This window comes from Dysidea avara, chromosome 2 (assembly GCF_963678975.1).
Source record: "Dysidea avara chromosome 2, odDysAvar1.4, whole genome shotgun sequence".
NCBI classification, from domain to species: domain Eukaryota; kingdom Metazoa; phylum Porifera; class Demospongiae; order Dictyoceratida; family Dysideidae; genus Dysidea; species Dysidea avara.
In genome coordinates, this window is record NC_089273.1 from 11,017,649 (window position 1) to 11,033,846 (window position 16,198).

A 16,198-nucleotide genomic window follows, 5' to 3' on the forward strand; every position below is an offset into this window, starting at 1 on the left:
ATGGCTGCGTATACCCAAGCCCAAGGTACCTTCAGTGTAACCCCAAAATAAGTTGCTATGAACTTCCAAAAATTTTGTGAAATTTTCTGCTGACTTTACTATTTACTTACTTACTTGCTAACTTTACCGACTTACCAATGGCATCAAACAAGTGGATAATGGCTATAGCTATGGGCTTGATTTTTTCACTGTTAAAAGTCACTTCAGTCCAACAGGTGCACATGCTGTTTAAGCCTGATCCTATTATGCTTTTGAAATTAACTATTAGTATTTTGACCAATGTGCAAAATTCGTGCCTATTATGCTGGAATGATGCTCAGTTCTTTACCTACCTAAAATGTAAATTAATTAGGTGTCATATTCAGCATAGGCCTAGTGTTCTTTGACATTCCACAGTACACACATCATGGACTTTTCTTTGTCCTTCATTACGTCCCGGTACTTTTCACTGATAATGCAAGGTGTTCATTCATATTTTTCAACCTCTGCCAGGCTCAGGGACTCCAAACGTTTTCTTAGAAATGCCTTAGTTAGATTGGCGTCAATTCCAATTTGAGCGATAGACTCCTGACTAGCCATTTATTAGTGGTATACTGCTTGGATCAACACTTGAACTTTTACTATCTCATTCTACACAAAAGAAAAGTACGAAGCCTGACACAATCACGTAAGCCTAAATTTACAGTATAACACATTGAATATATGTGACCCAGTCTGGGAAAACTGGTCTTATCGCCAATTTAAAAGTATCAAGAAATGCCAGTTTTAAGTATTTAGTATGTTGTAGCTCGCCAATGGTTGAAGCTACGTGTATCTAATTTGCTCACATTTTACATTAATTCCTTACCTTCCACAACATCCACTGTACAAGTAGCCAACAACTAAGTTTAGATAGTTTTAAAACTTTAGTTGATTGTATCAGGCTAGCTCTAATAAGGGAGGGAGGTTGGGGCGCGAAAGGAGAACAAGAAGCTGTTTAAAAAAAATTGAGAAGGAAGTCCTAGGGATGAATTAGGCCAAGGTATGGGTCATTCAGGTCTGAAAACTCACTAAAATAAAAGGAAATTCACAGCAGAGGTATTTATTCAATACCATGGAGCTGTACAGCCACATACAGCCACCCCCAGTCTTATTAGGCCCCACACCGCACGTATGGATTGCCACAGGACTTGGGAAAAGCAGCCAACAAAACTAGGCCACACAAGTCTAGCTGATTTTGATTATGAAATTAGGTAGTCTATTCATGTAGCTTTGTGTTCTGGGTGAAAAATCGAATCTGCTGACATGGACGATAAGACCGATTTTCCCAGACTGGGTCACATATACAATGGATGAAATACTATTTACAATTGTAAAGTTTTTGAAAGCTTTGTACTTCAATGTAGAATGGGGCTAATGATAAAAACGTACATATCATCTTATTCCCCCTACTCAAGAGGAGCCTGAAAATCTTTGTTTTGTTACAGTAGATGCAAGGTTGCAGAAGTTATTGGCAATTGCTTATGTCATGTCGAAATAACACGATTGATCTCTCTTCAATGATGTTGCCTTTGTATGTAGTGATGAAAGGTGATACAAGTTAAAACTTACCCATTCCCCTACTCATGGTAACCACAATGGTGCAAATTTTAACTCTGTGTGTTATTCTGCTTGTAAGTTACAACTGTTTTAGTAAGCGCCTGTAATTTATTTTCCCTATACTTGCTGTACTAATCAATTTTTCTGTTGTTGCTACTTTGTAGGAATGTAACCTCCAAAGTTATTACCATATCAAACTAAAACTTTACTAGAGCATCCATAACTATTAAATTTTAATAAATAGGAATTCGAAAAAATGCGTAATTGTGTTGGGCTTTTGCAGATCCAGTCAAATAATGGTTTCCTTGTGGCTGACTATTCTGTTTATTTCTGTTAGTGACTGAATTAATTGCAGAGATATTTCTCTTACTGTTCTTTGTTTGTAGTACTGTGTAATGGGTAGAACGTACGTAGCTGAAAACGAAGCATAATGGCCTCTTGCTTTGGGACTCACAATGCTACCCAGGTTTATGCTGTTAACACCATCATTTATTGTGTAAGAATGCTAAAAAAAATTTGATTTTAAAAAACAAATTGTAAATATTTTACCTATGGAGTTCTACTGTAAGCAAAATTCAATAGCATGATTGTTACAAACTTCCTAACCACAAAAGGTTTGAGGTTCTATACAGGGTAGTTAGCCTATCCATTTTAAACTTCTTCCCATAAGCAGTGTACCCTGTAGGTACGTCAAATTATTGGTATTATTTTTACTAATGAATAACTTCATGATCATTTATATTGTATTCAAATTAAAATTTCAAGAGAAGAAAAAGAAAGACCAATTTTTTGAAGGCTTGTATCTGGCACAATTTTGCTATGTGGATTACAAGATGGAGGGCATTTCCATAATAAAAATTCTCTCATTTCGTAAAGGATACATGGAGTTGTATATGCATGAAAATCAGGTTATTTTTCTTCCTGTTAATAATGCACTGGTATGATATGCTGGCTTCTTGGGTGACAACACACACAGTAGTGTGCCTTTACTGAAAAAGAATCAAGTCTCTACAATGAATTACGTATGTGTACTAGCTTTTTAATATGTGTTTAAAATGTTTTGTTTTATCATGTGTAGGTGTCTGTGATCCTAATCCTTGTATGAATAATGGAACTTGTGCAGATGGAATTAATTCTTTCACATGTAATTGTGTTGATGGTTTTACTGGAACAAATTGTGAAACTAACACAGATGATTGTAATCCTAATCCTTGTGTGAATAATGGAACTTGTATTGATGGGACTAATTCTTTCACATGCAGTTGTGTCGATGGTTTTACTGGAATGGATTGTTCTATTAACATAGATGACTGTAATCCTAATCCTTGTATGAATAATGGAACTTGTACAGATGGAGTTAACTCTTTCATGTGTAATTGTGTTGATGGTTTTACTGGAATGGATTGTTCAATTAACATAGATGACTGTAATCCTAACCCTTGTAGGAACAATGGAACTTGTACAGATGGAGTTAACTCTTTCACATGTAATTGTGTCGATGGTTTTACTGGGATTGATTGTTCAATTAACATAGATGACTGTAATCCTAATCCTTGTATAAATAATGGAACTTGTACAGATGGAGTTAATTCTTTCACATGCAGTTGTGTCGATGGTTTTACTGGAATGGATTGTTCTATTAACATAGATGGCTGTAATCCTAATCCTTGTATGAATAATGGAACTTGTACAGATGGAGTTAACTCTTTCATGTGTAATTGTGTTGATGGTTTTACTGGAATGGATTGTTCAATTAACATAGATGACTGTAATCCTAATCCTTGTATGAATAATGGAACTTGTACAGATGGAGTTAACTCTTTCATGTGTAATTGTGTTGATGGTTTTACTGGAATGGATTGTTCAATTAACATAGATGACTGTAATCCTAACCCTTGTATGAATAATGGAACTTGTACAGATGGAATTAATTTTTTCTCATGCAGTTGTGCAGAGGGTTTTACTGGGAATGCTTGTGAAACTAACACAGACTTTTGTTCAAATAATCCTTGTATGAATGAAGCTGCATGCATCAACTCTTCGTGTGTATGTGCAAGTGGTTTTACGGGAAGTCTATGTGAAACTGGTAAGTTTATAGTAACTGCACTGTCTGTCAATCATTTTTTTTTTTTTAGTTTTGCAAAATTCTAGTTTATTTTTTCGTTTTCGAACACTGTATCATACAGTGCGGTAGTACTGTATGGTAGTACTGTATGGTAGGGATAAAATGATGCACTCCCCCAAAATCCCAACCATGCAATCCATCACTGAAATACTGAAATGTGTGACTGACTGAGCAGAAAACAGCCATTTCTGTACATTCCTTGAACTCCATTTTAATGCTTCTTTGTTATTCATAATAACAAAGGAGTGCGAAGCAAAAGTTTCAGCTTGTTATCATGAATAGTCTTGAAGTTATAATGCTGAAATAGCAATAAATTTGATACATACAGCAACAATATGGTAAGTAAGTTACGGGTGCTTGTTTATTTGATCACAGATCATGGCAGAAACAAGCTACAAAGACGAGATTTAGCTTAACCTGTTTACCAAATCCATCTAGATATTATAGAACTTTACCTGTACTCCTTGACAAACCCATACCAACAAAGAAATGTGACTGGCTGAGCGTAAACTGGTCATTTTTGCACATTCCTTGAATTCGTTTTATTGCTTAAAGAAAGTGTTATACATTGATGGAGACAGGTAAAGTTGACAGTCGGCCTTTATCCCAGACGTGGCATGGTGGACATGAGTGCAGATATGCATGCACAAGAGCAGAAATGGGACAAATCACAGCTGTGGAATGGATCACACTGTACGTAAACTGCATAGAATAGTTCTTTAGAGTGTAATACACTTTAGTAAATAGCTAGTTGGATTCCGTTTTTGTGTGGGCTGATTTTTACCAAAGTGACTTTGTTGTTAAATAACTTTGTCGTGTTTACTGTTATGCATACAAAAACAATACAGTCGACCTCCTTAGTTTATAACGAGTATTTAGATATATGGTTACTCAGTAGTTCTGTATACTGGACGGTTAGTATGATGTGATTCGGCAGTTCGGCCAGTGGTCCTGGAGAATTTGGCCATCAATGGATTATTAAGGATTAACTGAACAAATACTTTTAAGAAGTGTCCCCAAATCAACTATAGTCAAAGTACTACTAAATATCTGGGCAGCTGGCCCATGTAGCAAGAGTGTATTAACAAGAAATGAGGGCTCAGGTGAATGCGAATATACTATAGTGTCTGTTACTCTGACAATACAATGCCTATGATTTCGTTGGCATACTATACATAATGTTTGAAATAGAATAAAAGTCAGAATAAGCATAAAGTCTTATTTGGGCATTTATTAAAATGTGCTTGTGAACTACTATAGTTGTATGTTTGGACTACCCAACATTTCTTGATGCTCAAAGAGGAGAATGTGTGGAAACATGTCCACCAGGTTATTATGGAGTAGTGTCTGATAGTGATGGATCTGTTACTAGGACTTGTGAACAACGTAAGTGCTTTCATTTTTTTGTAATATAGTTTGATTTTGTTATATCTTGTACAACATGCATAAAGGGTGATTAATTATTTGAGTTGACATTAATAGAAGGGTTTCAAAAGGTTTTCATAATAGAAGCTTTATTTAGCATTCTGAATGATATTTTTACAAGCAATTTCTCACCCTTGATAACACTTTTGAATTTTGTGCTCTTAACCCTTAAAGGTGCATAAGCCACTATAGTAGCAGGATATGATATGTATGGAAAGTCCATGGTGTTTAAGTAACAACTGTTTTAGTAACAAAACTGTATAATTATACTTACTGTGACTGGATTTGCGAAAGGGGTCTTCCACACACATCCAATTCTATAAACATAGGAGACCATAACGTACTGTTCAAGAAACATATTAACTTAAAATTTTCTCCATCAATTAAGTTATGTTGGTGCCTACTACAGACCAAATTTCAAGGCAATAGCTTTTTCCAATTTTAAGTTATAAATCATCAAAGTTTGTAAATTGGATGTGTGTGGAAGACTCCTTTTCACAAATCTGATCACAAATTATAAAAGTCAGTACTGTTTGTCCACTTGTTTCACGGTCTTATACACCTGAATTCAGTTGAAAACCTGTACTTGATTGACAAGAATTGCCATTAGACTCCACTTGTAAAGATGACAATGCAACTGATCTTGAGTGATTTCACTGAAAGTAACACTGTTTGAACAGTGGCATTGTTGACCTTATCAACTTTTAGATCAACATGTAAACTTTCCGTACAACTAAAATTTACATTTTACAGAGTTTAGTAATCTCAAAGATATCTTCTTCTACAACCCTGTGTATTTAAGTATCATAGCTTGCATTATGTGACTGGATTTTACAAATGAATCCAAAATTGCACATCAAGAAAAATCAATCTAGCACCACTGGTGGATAGCTACACTACCAGTCTATTAGTTTTGTTACTCAGCATTACTCAGTATACTTGAGGCTGGTTTTAACTCGGTGGTGTGATGAGCTTGAATGGCAGTTTCTGACCTTCTGAAGGACCTGGCTTTATGAGAATCAAAGGTGCACAGGTGGATGGACTCATATAGTGAGACATACACTTTCTGTGTGGTTTTTTCTGCGCATCAGCCACTAAGGAGCCAGCACAGCCCTGTAATGTCATGTTTGGACTTCAATCGTGGTACGCCTCCATTTTGAAGTCTAGTATCTTGCCCACCACTCTGCCTCCGCCTCAGCACTCATAATACTACTTAGCTCATCCAGCTGAGATTTTCTTCTATTTGGTGGGAAATTCTATTTGCAGCCACAAGTACTGGAAGTGGTTTGAAAACTAATAAATGATTCATCTCTTGTGTATACGCATGCTCACTTCCTTTTGCATGGCTTTTATACTGTTTATCTCAAAATTTCTATTCTGCCATTTGGATTAGTTTTATGAAATTCAGTTATTTTACTCTTTGTGATATCAACATACAGAAAGTATAATATTTCCAGTCCTTACAACCTTCTGTATATGGGTTATAGATTGACAAATATCAATAGCCACTTTAGTGGCTTATGCAGATGCAGTTCATGTATTTATACAGTTTTATATGGCTTTAAGGGTTGTTGTATTTCCTCGTATAAAGCCCAGCTTATTTATTGTTATTATTTGTTAAGGATGTAAAGGCAATACCTGTGTTTCCTGCATGAGTGTGTACATAGTGTAAATTTACAAACAATCATCATGCCAGTAATTATCTAGTCTGTTCTTAAAGGTATTTAGTGAATCAGAATATACTACTTGATAGGGTAAATTGTTCCAATTATTGATCCCTCTTACTGAAAAACAATTTCTTCGACTGAGTATACTTGAAAATGGTTTGTATATTTATAAAGTTGTGGCCCCTTGTGCTGTTAAAAGTTGCTAGATGGAGAAGGGTGGATGTGTCCATGTCAAACTGATTGTGTAAAAGTTGGTAAGTAAAAATCATATCACCTCTCTTATGTTCCAAGGACGGTAAGTTTAGGGATTTATAATCTTGTAATCTAGTACTACCCCTTGTATTAAGCTAGAGCCCCTGGCCTTCAGGACCAGGTGTTTATTTGAATTCAGCTTTTATACAATGAAATTTGGTAAATGTTAAGCTATTTATAGGAGTATGCTATACCTTTTTCTATAATATACTGGTAGTACTTCACTTAAATATTACGTGTTGATGTAATGACATAATTTTTATTTTTTTTTAGTTCCAGCAAACATTTCCTGTTCATTTAATGCTACACATTATGAATTTGACATTGATGTGAACTCTCCCATTGGAACACTTGTTTTTGAAGCACTTTTCTTCCTGAGAAATCCTACAGAGTTTGATACACTACTCTTTAATTTTCCAGATTCAGGAGATGATTGTTCTAGTTTATTCCAAATTAATGGGGTAAGATTAGATCAGATTGTTAGACCAACTGAACAAACTTTATTAAATGTTACACTTAATGAAGACCTGAGTTCTTGTGAGAATCCTACATGGTGTCAATTTCAACTGGCCGCTGTTAAGATTGGAATTGATGGTACAATCACAACCACTGCAAATGTCACACTTCATAAGACAGGTAAATATGTGTAGGTCATGTACTTGATAGTACATACTATAATCATGCAGAAACTTTGTAGTATATGAGTCAAAAAATGATTATTGTAGAAATTTTTGTGTAATCAAACGCATGTTTACAGATGAGTTTATTGTGCCTATTGTCTAATCTTGAATTAGAAATACAAAAACCATGACAAAATAATCATTTTTATTGTCCAAGCCAGATATATTTGTTCTGTCTGTCTGCCTGGTCACAGTCAAAAAGGCGAGAGGCTAGGGACCCACTGATTATGCTTTTTATCAAACGGTACGGTAGTATTGTGTAAGTAGGAATTGTCCCAAAATTTTTACATACCGCCTAAAATTCTGCCTTTGAAAATCACCCTAGAGACATCTTACGTGACAAAAATCGGAATAGTACTAGTTCATATAATACATAATACAGCATACGTAAAATATAACAAAATACTTACTGGTGCCTGGATATAGAAATTTTAAAAAAATCTCCAAAACTCAAATTTTAGTCTCACTGTCTGGCTGCCTTACTGACCACAGTTGCAAGGCTAGAGCCTAAACAAAGCAGCACACGGCCATAATTTTACGCCACAGTAACAAACTCACAAGTGGGATGTGCCTTTTGGGTGCTCTGATGAGTGTAGGCCCTCTGCGCCTTATCTTTTCTTTTATCTCCAATCAGGCAGCTTGTCTTCTTCTTTATCCAATGAAACCCATATCTAGGTGTTAATTTTCTGTATCAACTCTTTCAGTAGCATGTTATTTAGACCAAATTTAGATGCTGCAGGATTATTTCAGAGTTGGATTTTTGTGCTTCAGTCTTGGCGCTCCTAAAAAGGTAAACCGTTCTAGCTAGATATCTGCAACTTCGTGATTGGGATCCCATTCGCAATTTGTCTGGCGGTGCCATACAAAAGGGCTGGCCGATTGTGGTTGAGAAATGAACTCACTTCCATACAGCCTGCTACAATGACTCAATCATTTTGCTATGGAATTACATGTCTAGACAGGTTATTTATGCCAAGTAGAATATTGTAAACAGCATGAATACTTGAAGGTAATGCAACAACACCAAGCGCTAAGATGCTTTTGAACAATGTTAAAATTTAGCCAAAATTTTGCTCAACATTTGTGACCGGATTTGCAAAACCAGGCTTCCACACACATTCAAATCTTTGACTTTAAAAGGGCAGTACGCTAAGCCATACAAGTGTGACAAGCATTTGATGTTGTTTTACATAATTAGCAGTTCTTTTTGGTATTAAATAACAATGCAAACTGCAGGGAAGTTACCTTACGAGTAAAACAGTACAAATTGATACCATTACCATTGCTTTGTTTACAATTATCCCATTAGAAGATCACTACAAGCTCAGGATTTTGTGGTGTTATGTAATAAAACGTAACAAGTTATCACGTCATGAACATATTTGACGGGATGTAAAATTAGCACTTGTATGGCTTGATGTACTGTTAATTTAATCATTTGCAACTCAGTATGCTATTGACCTACGGTTTTCACACAATTTTTTCATTGCATTATACAATAACCCGTCCAGATTTGAAACTGATAGCTTACTCCTACATAGAGGTATAGTCCTTTAAAGTTGTATTAATCTGGATGTGTGTTAAAGCCTGATTTTGTCAAATCTGATCACATTTATGCCTCAGTTCCTATGTTTTACTAATAAATGTGCACTTTATGGTATAGTTAAAGTGCCGCCGTGTGTGTTTATGGAAATTACAGAACAAGGGGTATGTCAAGAGGCCAATACAGCACGAGGCAAAGCCGAATACTGTGTTTGCCTCGAGACACTCTCCGAGTGCTGTATTTTTCATACAAACAAGCATAGGCGGTGTTTTATTGTACTTCCTGGTCGTCTGGCTCGGAGCGATTTTCTGTAGTACTCAAACCGCTGTGATATTTCTAGCCATAGAACAAACTAATAGGATTAGATAGGCTAGTTTAAGAGATTTACAATGCCACGCACATGATCAATCGTGCTGTCTTAGTAGAGTCGTGTTTAAAATATCTTCGTAAACAGACGATTAGTAAGTGTTTGTACAATCCATTTCTAGCTGTAAAACAATCTGGTAGGATTAGTTTGGTTGGTTTTTGCAATTTACAGTGTCATCCAAGTGGGGTTGTTTTTTTTTATAACATTCCTTAAATGTGACCGTCTCAGCGAAAACCCATCTAGTTTGCACAAGGATGCGTTTGAGAAAAATTAAATTAAAAAATTGGTGAATTTATGTGTTACAAAGGAAATTTTACATAAGTTTTAATCAAGCCATTACTCAGAGAAGGAAGACTCAATTCAATTAAACCTATGCATTATCTTGTTCGCCTACTCACGGGGAGTTCAAAACTCTTTGTTTAATTTCTGTATCCCAAATGGTGTGTGTGTCATGTGCATTTATTTATGATGCCGTAGTTGTAAACAAAATCATTGCCATTTCTTCAATAAAACCGCCCTCATACGCTTATGCTCAAGTAATTGCTGGGAAAAAACTAAACCATGGTCGATCTGCCATTCCATATTGAACATTGTAAGCCAAATCCCAACTTTGTAGACTAATCCAAACGGAAGGTATGGCTGTGAATGTAAGCGCCTGTAATTTATTTTTAGTGTAGTCCTATACAAATCGATTTCCTTGCTCTTCCTACTGTCTAGCGGTATAATTCCAAAACTACTCACCATAATGAACTGAAAGTTTGGTGAATCATTCCTTGAACAATAGAGATAATGCTGAGAAAATAAAAATTTGGAAGTTGTGCGAACTAGACAGGTTTTTGCTGACATGGTCACAAATCCACATAACTGTACTGTATTTGCCCAATTAGCTGCAAAACTATACTGTTTGCAGACATGGGGCCAAGTACATTTGAAAGTACTTAAGTAAAGTACAAGTACCTTTGAATTTTCCAAGTACAAGTACTCCAGCAACAATCAAGAGAGTACTTAAGTAAAGTACAAGTACATGCTGGAAGTACTCAAGTAAAGTACAAGTACATTTTGCTGTAACAAAATATATACTGTTTTCAGTGTATTGTAGTATGTAAGTGTACCTAGTGGGGTTGATACTTTCTGGTTTTTGTCAACCATTCAATCTCTTAAACTCTTAAAATGCACTAACTTAAGCAGCAGAATTGTTTTTGTTTGCCAGAATACTATGACATCATTAATCGTGGCTACATGAGACATAGTAAGGTTAGGGAAGGCACTAGAAGAATTGTACACTGCACCTTCATGCAATTTTGTTATGTACCCACTGTGTACAAACTACATACAATGTTTGCAGTACTTACAAGTACGTAAGTACTTGAGTATAAGTGCAAGTACGTTTGGGAAATTAAGAAAGTATTTAAATAAAGTACAAGTACTTTCAAATCTGTACTTAAGTGCACTTAAGTATAAGTACTCATGTACTTGGCCCCATGTCTGACTGTATGACTCATACAGCACAGATATGCTGCTTATTAGTACTGTATGGACAATGCGATACGCGGCATCACTTTGATCCTCCCATGCAAAGTACAATATGGGTAAACAATAAGTGGCTGAAGTGTAATCTTTGCTTGTCAAAATGCACTTCAGAGAAAAAATTGATATACTTTAATAGAACAGTCAGCTGCCTGACTGTTCTATTAGAGTTACTGACTGTTCTATTAGCGTATATCGATCTTTTTCTGTGATATGTATTTTGGCATGCTAGTATGGCACAAGTATTATGCTAGCAATATACCTATTGCTTTCAGGCACCTATGATGTTCAACATTATGCCAGGGATAATTTTGGCCAGTTCCTACTATAGTCACATGGTAAAACCACTATTTTACATGACAATACTTATTTTTTGATTAGAATATTAATGTTAACAATAATAAGCTGTGGACCAGGTGTCCTACAGACCTTCAGCACTTGTGCTGCAAAGTCTTAATATAAATAATAAATACAATATATATACATACAAAAACACAAATGCCTAAGTATATAAGACAAAAATTACTATACAAGATGAAGAAAGTGTGGTCTTTTCCTGCAATCAGTGCTGTTTTCAAAGACTACCGTAGCTGCCCTATAAGTCTTTTTGCAATGACCTTTCCAAAAGCCATTTACAAAAATATCTAGTTGAGCACCATTTTCGATGTTTGATGAAGCAAAGATGAACTGTTTGTCTGTTTACTGGCTGTAAAGGAGGCACTAATTCAACCTCATGGGAGACTTCAGTAGGTGTAGAGTAACTGTCAATCATTATGACATATGGAGGCAAAGCCAGCCACCCTTGGGAAACACATAAGTGAATGTTGAATAGAAAACTTATAGTTCCATAGACATGTTGATGAGGCCCTTCCCATATCTGTGAGTAATGTTATCATGGAAAGCAGTTTTGTGCTGTGAGAAATTGTATTCCTGCTAGGAAAGAACAGAAAAGCAATTAAAGCTTCTTTCCTTACTATCATCTTGATAGGTCTATTAAAACTGGTAGTGGCTTCTTCCAGTAAAGTGGCTATTTGGATGAAATAAGGAGAATTTCAAGCAGAACTTGACTGGAGGCAGAAAACGTGAAAGAACACAGTTTGATAGTATAGCCAGGTGGTGATTGAGATACTCTAATAAAGCAGACACCTTAATATGTAGCCCCACATATGATATTCTTATAAAGTAGTCACACATGCATATCATATATACCCAAGCTGGAAGGTTAGAAATCAGTCTCTTTGTTTTACTGCTTTTCTCACATGGATCCCTACTCATTTTTAATATTTAAATGCATGTTACAATAACTGTCAAAGAATGTGCAAGTAGAACTTGTGATCTAGGCCTGTGCCAACTATGCTAACATAATTTGAGAATAATAGGTCACCAATTTGTGAGAGTAATAAGATGGTTACAGGCATAGTTTTACAATTATCAGAAGTCCATGGGAATAATTGAGGAGTAGGCCTGGGCCTATTATGCTTTTGAAATTGCCTATTATGCTTTTGAGCAATGCTCCAAAATTTCCCCTATTATGCTCCAATTATGCCCAGTTGTGTCCCATTATGCTCCTAATATGCTCATATAAAATTGTGTCTTGACTGCTCTATTAGAATACCTAATGCATCTGTGAGGATATTTCATTATGAGGTGACTGTTCTATTAGAGTATATCGATCTTTAACTAATCTTTTCTTCACAACGTAGCTGTAAATCTGATTTTTACCATGTTTGCACACTATCCCATTCTGCATCATGCAAAATAGACAGAGTTTCAGCTTCTCTGATAGCCAATGCACAAAAATTTGCCTATTATGCTGGCATTATGCTGATGCTTTTGGTTTCCTATTATGCCCCAAATTATGCTGGCATAATCGGCGCAGGCCTATTGAGGAGTGTCTGTTTTTGATTAGGTAGAAGAAAGTTAAGCTACTAAGAATGATATATAGCTGACAGTATTATGCGAGTGTTGGCTGAAAAGCTTTTATAAGATTGATATACTCTCAAATACTCTATTAGAGCAGTCAGATCATTCCAATGTTTGAGAGATACCCAAAAAATTCTACTTTAAGTGAAAATTATAACCACCCCAAAAACACCGCTGTAAAAAAAGGCGCGCCCAAGGAACTACAAGTATCTGGAACCCAATGTAAAAAGCAAAACAAAAAACAGCTCAGCTGAAGTGAAAAGTAACTGGTAGAGCTGATATCTGAAGCGGCCAAAAATTATAATCTGTTTTCCATAATTATTCCTGGTATATATATCTAATCCAAAACAGCCAAGCTGTAAAAAAAGTGTGCGGCCCTCAGAAAGGCTATGGTGAAAAAAGATGTGAAATCCAAGGTGGCGGCCAAGAAATGGCTGTGATGGTAGGTTAATGGTAAAAATTTTAATAACGACAATTCAGGTGAATTTTTGTGCCGCTTCACAAAATTTACCTAAATTGTCATTATTAAAATTTTTACCATTAACCTACCATCACAGCCATTTCTTGGCCGCCACCTTGGATTTCACATCTTTTTTCACCATAGCCTTTCTGAGGGCCGCACACTTTTTTTACAGCTTGGCTGTTTTGGATTAGATTTCATTTCTTTTTGTATTTGTATACCCCAAAGCCGGCCTATGGCCAGCTTTGGGACTTTTTTAACCTATGTTTTTTTCTTTACTACAGGAAGAAGAAAAGATTAAGTAGATGTACTTTAAATATTTTATCAGTAAATGTACAAATTATATATACTGTATAATACATATGTGACCGGATTTGCGAAAAGGGGTCTTCCACACACATCCAATTTGCCAACTTTGACAATTGATAACTTCAGATTGGAAAGAGCTATTGCCTTGAATTTTGGACAGTGGTGAGCACCACTATAGCTGAATACGTGGTGAAATTTTTAGGTTAATATGTTACTTGAACACTGAGTTATGATCTCCAACGGTTACGGAATTGGATGTGTGTGGAAGACCCCTTTTCGCAAATCCGGTCACATATATTGATTACAGAAATCTCCATGGTGGTTTCTTTGTAACTGAACACTCTACAAGGTGACTTCTTCTAATTGCTCTCTCTACAGGGTGAATTGTTTGTAGCTGAACGATCTACAAGGTAACTTCTTCTAGCTGATCTCTCTACAGGGTGATGTGTTTGTAGCTGAAATCTGTATAGGTGATTTGTTTGCAGCTGAGCTCTTTACAGAATGGTTTCTTTGTAGCTGAACTCTCTAAAAGGTAACTTCTTCTAACTGATCTTTCTACAGGGCAATTTGTTTCTGGCAGAATTTTCTACAGGGTGATTTCTTTGCAGCTGAACTCTCTACATGGTGGTTTCTTTGTAGCTGAACTCTCTACAAGGTAATTTCTTCTAGCTGATCTCTCTACAGGGAGATTTGTTTGTAGCTGAACTATCTACAAGGTAACTTCTTATAACTGATCTCTCTACAGGGTGATTTGTTCGTAGTTGAATTCTGTACAGGTGATTTGTTTGCAGCTGAGCTCTTTACAAAATGGTTTCTTTGTAGCTGAACTTTCGCCAAGGTAACTTCTTCTAACTGATCTTTCTACAGGGTGATTTGTTTGTAGCTGGACTATCTACAAGGTAATTTCTTCTAGCTGATCTCTCTACAGGGTGATTTGTTTGTAGCTGAATTCTGTACAAGTGATTTGTTTGCAGCTGAGCTCTTTACAGAATGGTTTCTTTGTAGCTGAACTCTCTACAGGGTGATTTGTTTGTAGCTGAAATCCCTACAAGGTAACTTCTTCTAGCTGATCTTTCTACAGGGAGATTTATTTGTAGCTGAGTTCTCTACAGGGTGTTTATTTGCAGCTGAATTCTCTACATGGTGGTTTCTTTATAGCTGAACTCTCTACAAGGTGACTTCTTCTAGCTGATCTCTCTACAGCGTGATTTGTTTGTAGCTGAACTCTCTACAGGTGATTTGTTTGTAGCTGAACTCTCTACAAGGTGATACTTCTATGTGATCTCTCTACAGGATTCCTTGTTTCTAACTGAACTCTCAACAGGGTGATCTGTTCATAGCTGAACTTTCTACTGGGTGATTTGTTTGCAGCTGAACTCTCTAAATGGTGGTTTCTTTGTAGCTGAACTCTCTACAACGTGACTTCTTCTAGCTGAACTCTCTACAAGGTGACTTGTTTCTAGCTGAACTCTCTACAGGTGATTTGTTTGTAGCTGAACTCTCTACATGGTGGTTTCATTGTAGCTGAACTCTCTACAAGGTAACTTCTTCTAGCTGATCTTTTTACACTGCATATTTGTTTGTAGCTGAGTTCTCTACAGGGTGATTTGTTTGCAGCTGAACTCTCTACATGGGAGTTTCATTGTAGCTGAACTCTCTACAATGTGACTTCTTCTAGCTGAACTCTCTACAGGGTGACTTGTTTCTAGCTGAACTATCTATAGGTGATTTGTTTGCAGCTGAACTCTCTACATGGTGGTTTCTTTGTAGCTGAACTCTCTACAAGGTAACTTCTTCTAGCCGATCTTTCTACAAGGTGATTGAGTTTTTTGCAGCTGAACTCTTTACATGGTGGTTGCTTTGTAGCTGAACTCTCTAAAAGATGACTTCTTCTAGCTGAACTCTCTACAGGATGATTTGTTTGCAGCTGAACTCTCTACGTGGTAGTTTCTTTGTAGCTGAACTCTCTACAATGTGACTTCTTCTAGCTGAACTCTCTACAGGGTGACTTGTTTTTAGCTGATCTCTCTACAGGGTGACTTGTTTCTAGCTGAACTCTCTACAGGTGATTTGTTTGCAGTTGAACTCTCTACATGGTTGTTTCTTTGTAGCTGAACTCTCTACAAGGTAACTTCTTCTAGCTGATCTTTCTACAGGGTGATTTGTTTGTAGCTGAATTCTCTACAGGGTGATTTATTTGCAGCTTAACTCTCTACAAGGTGACTTCTTCTAGTTGAACTCTCAACAGAGTGATTGATTTTTTTTGTAGCTGAACTCTCTACATGGTGGTTTCTTTGTAACTGAACTCTCTACAGGGTGATTTGTTTGTAGCTGAACTCTCT

At 36.3% G+C, this 16,198-nt stretch overlaps 1 protein-coding gene across 4 annotated transcripts in view; it reads left to right on the forward strand.

The window, feature by feature from the left end:
* LOC136246606 (uncharacterized) overlaps window positions 1-16,198 on the forward strand; it is a 102,436-nt gene that overhangs the window by 19,783 nt on the left and 66,455 nt on the right. For all 4 annotated transcript variants that reach the window (XM_066038128.1, XM_066038130.1, XM_066038129.1 and 1 more), the window contains 3 exons: window positions 2,657-3,664; window positions 4,964-5,089; window positions 7,321-7,683. In XM_066038128.1, coding sequence (XP_065894200.1) covers window positions 2,657-3,664; window positions 4,964-5,089; window positions 7,321-7,683 — 1,497 coding nt within the window. The remainder of the gene's footprint in view (window positions 1-2,656; window positions 3,665-4,963; window positions 5,090-7,320; window positions 7,684-16,198) is intronic.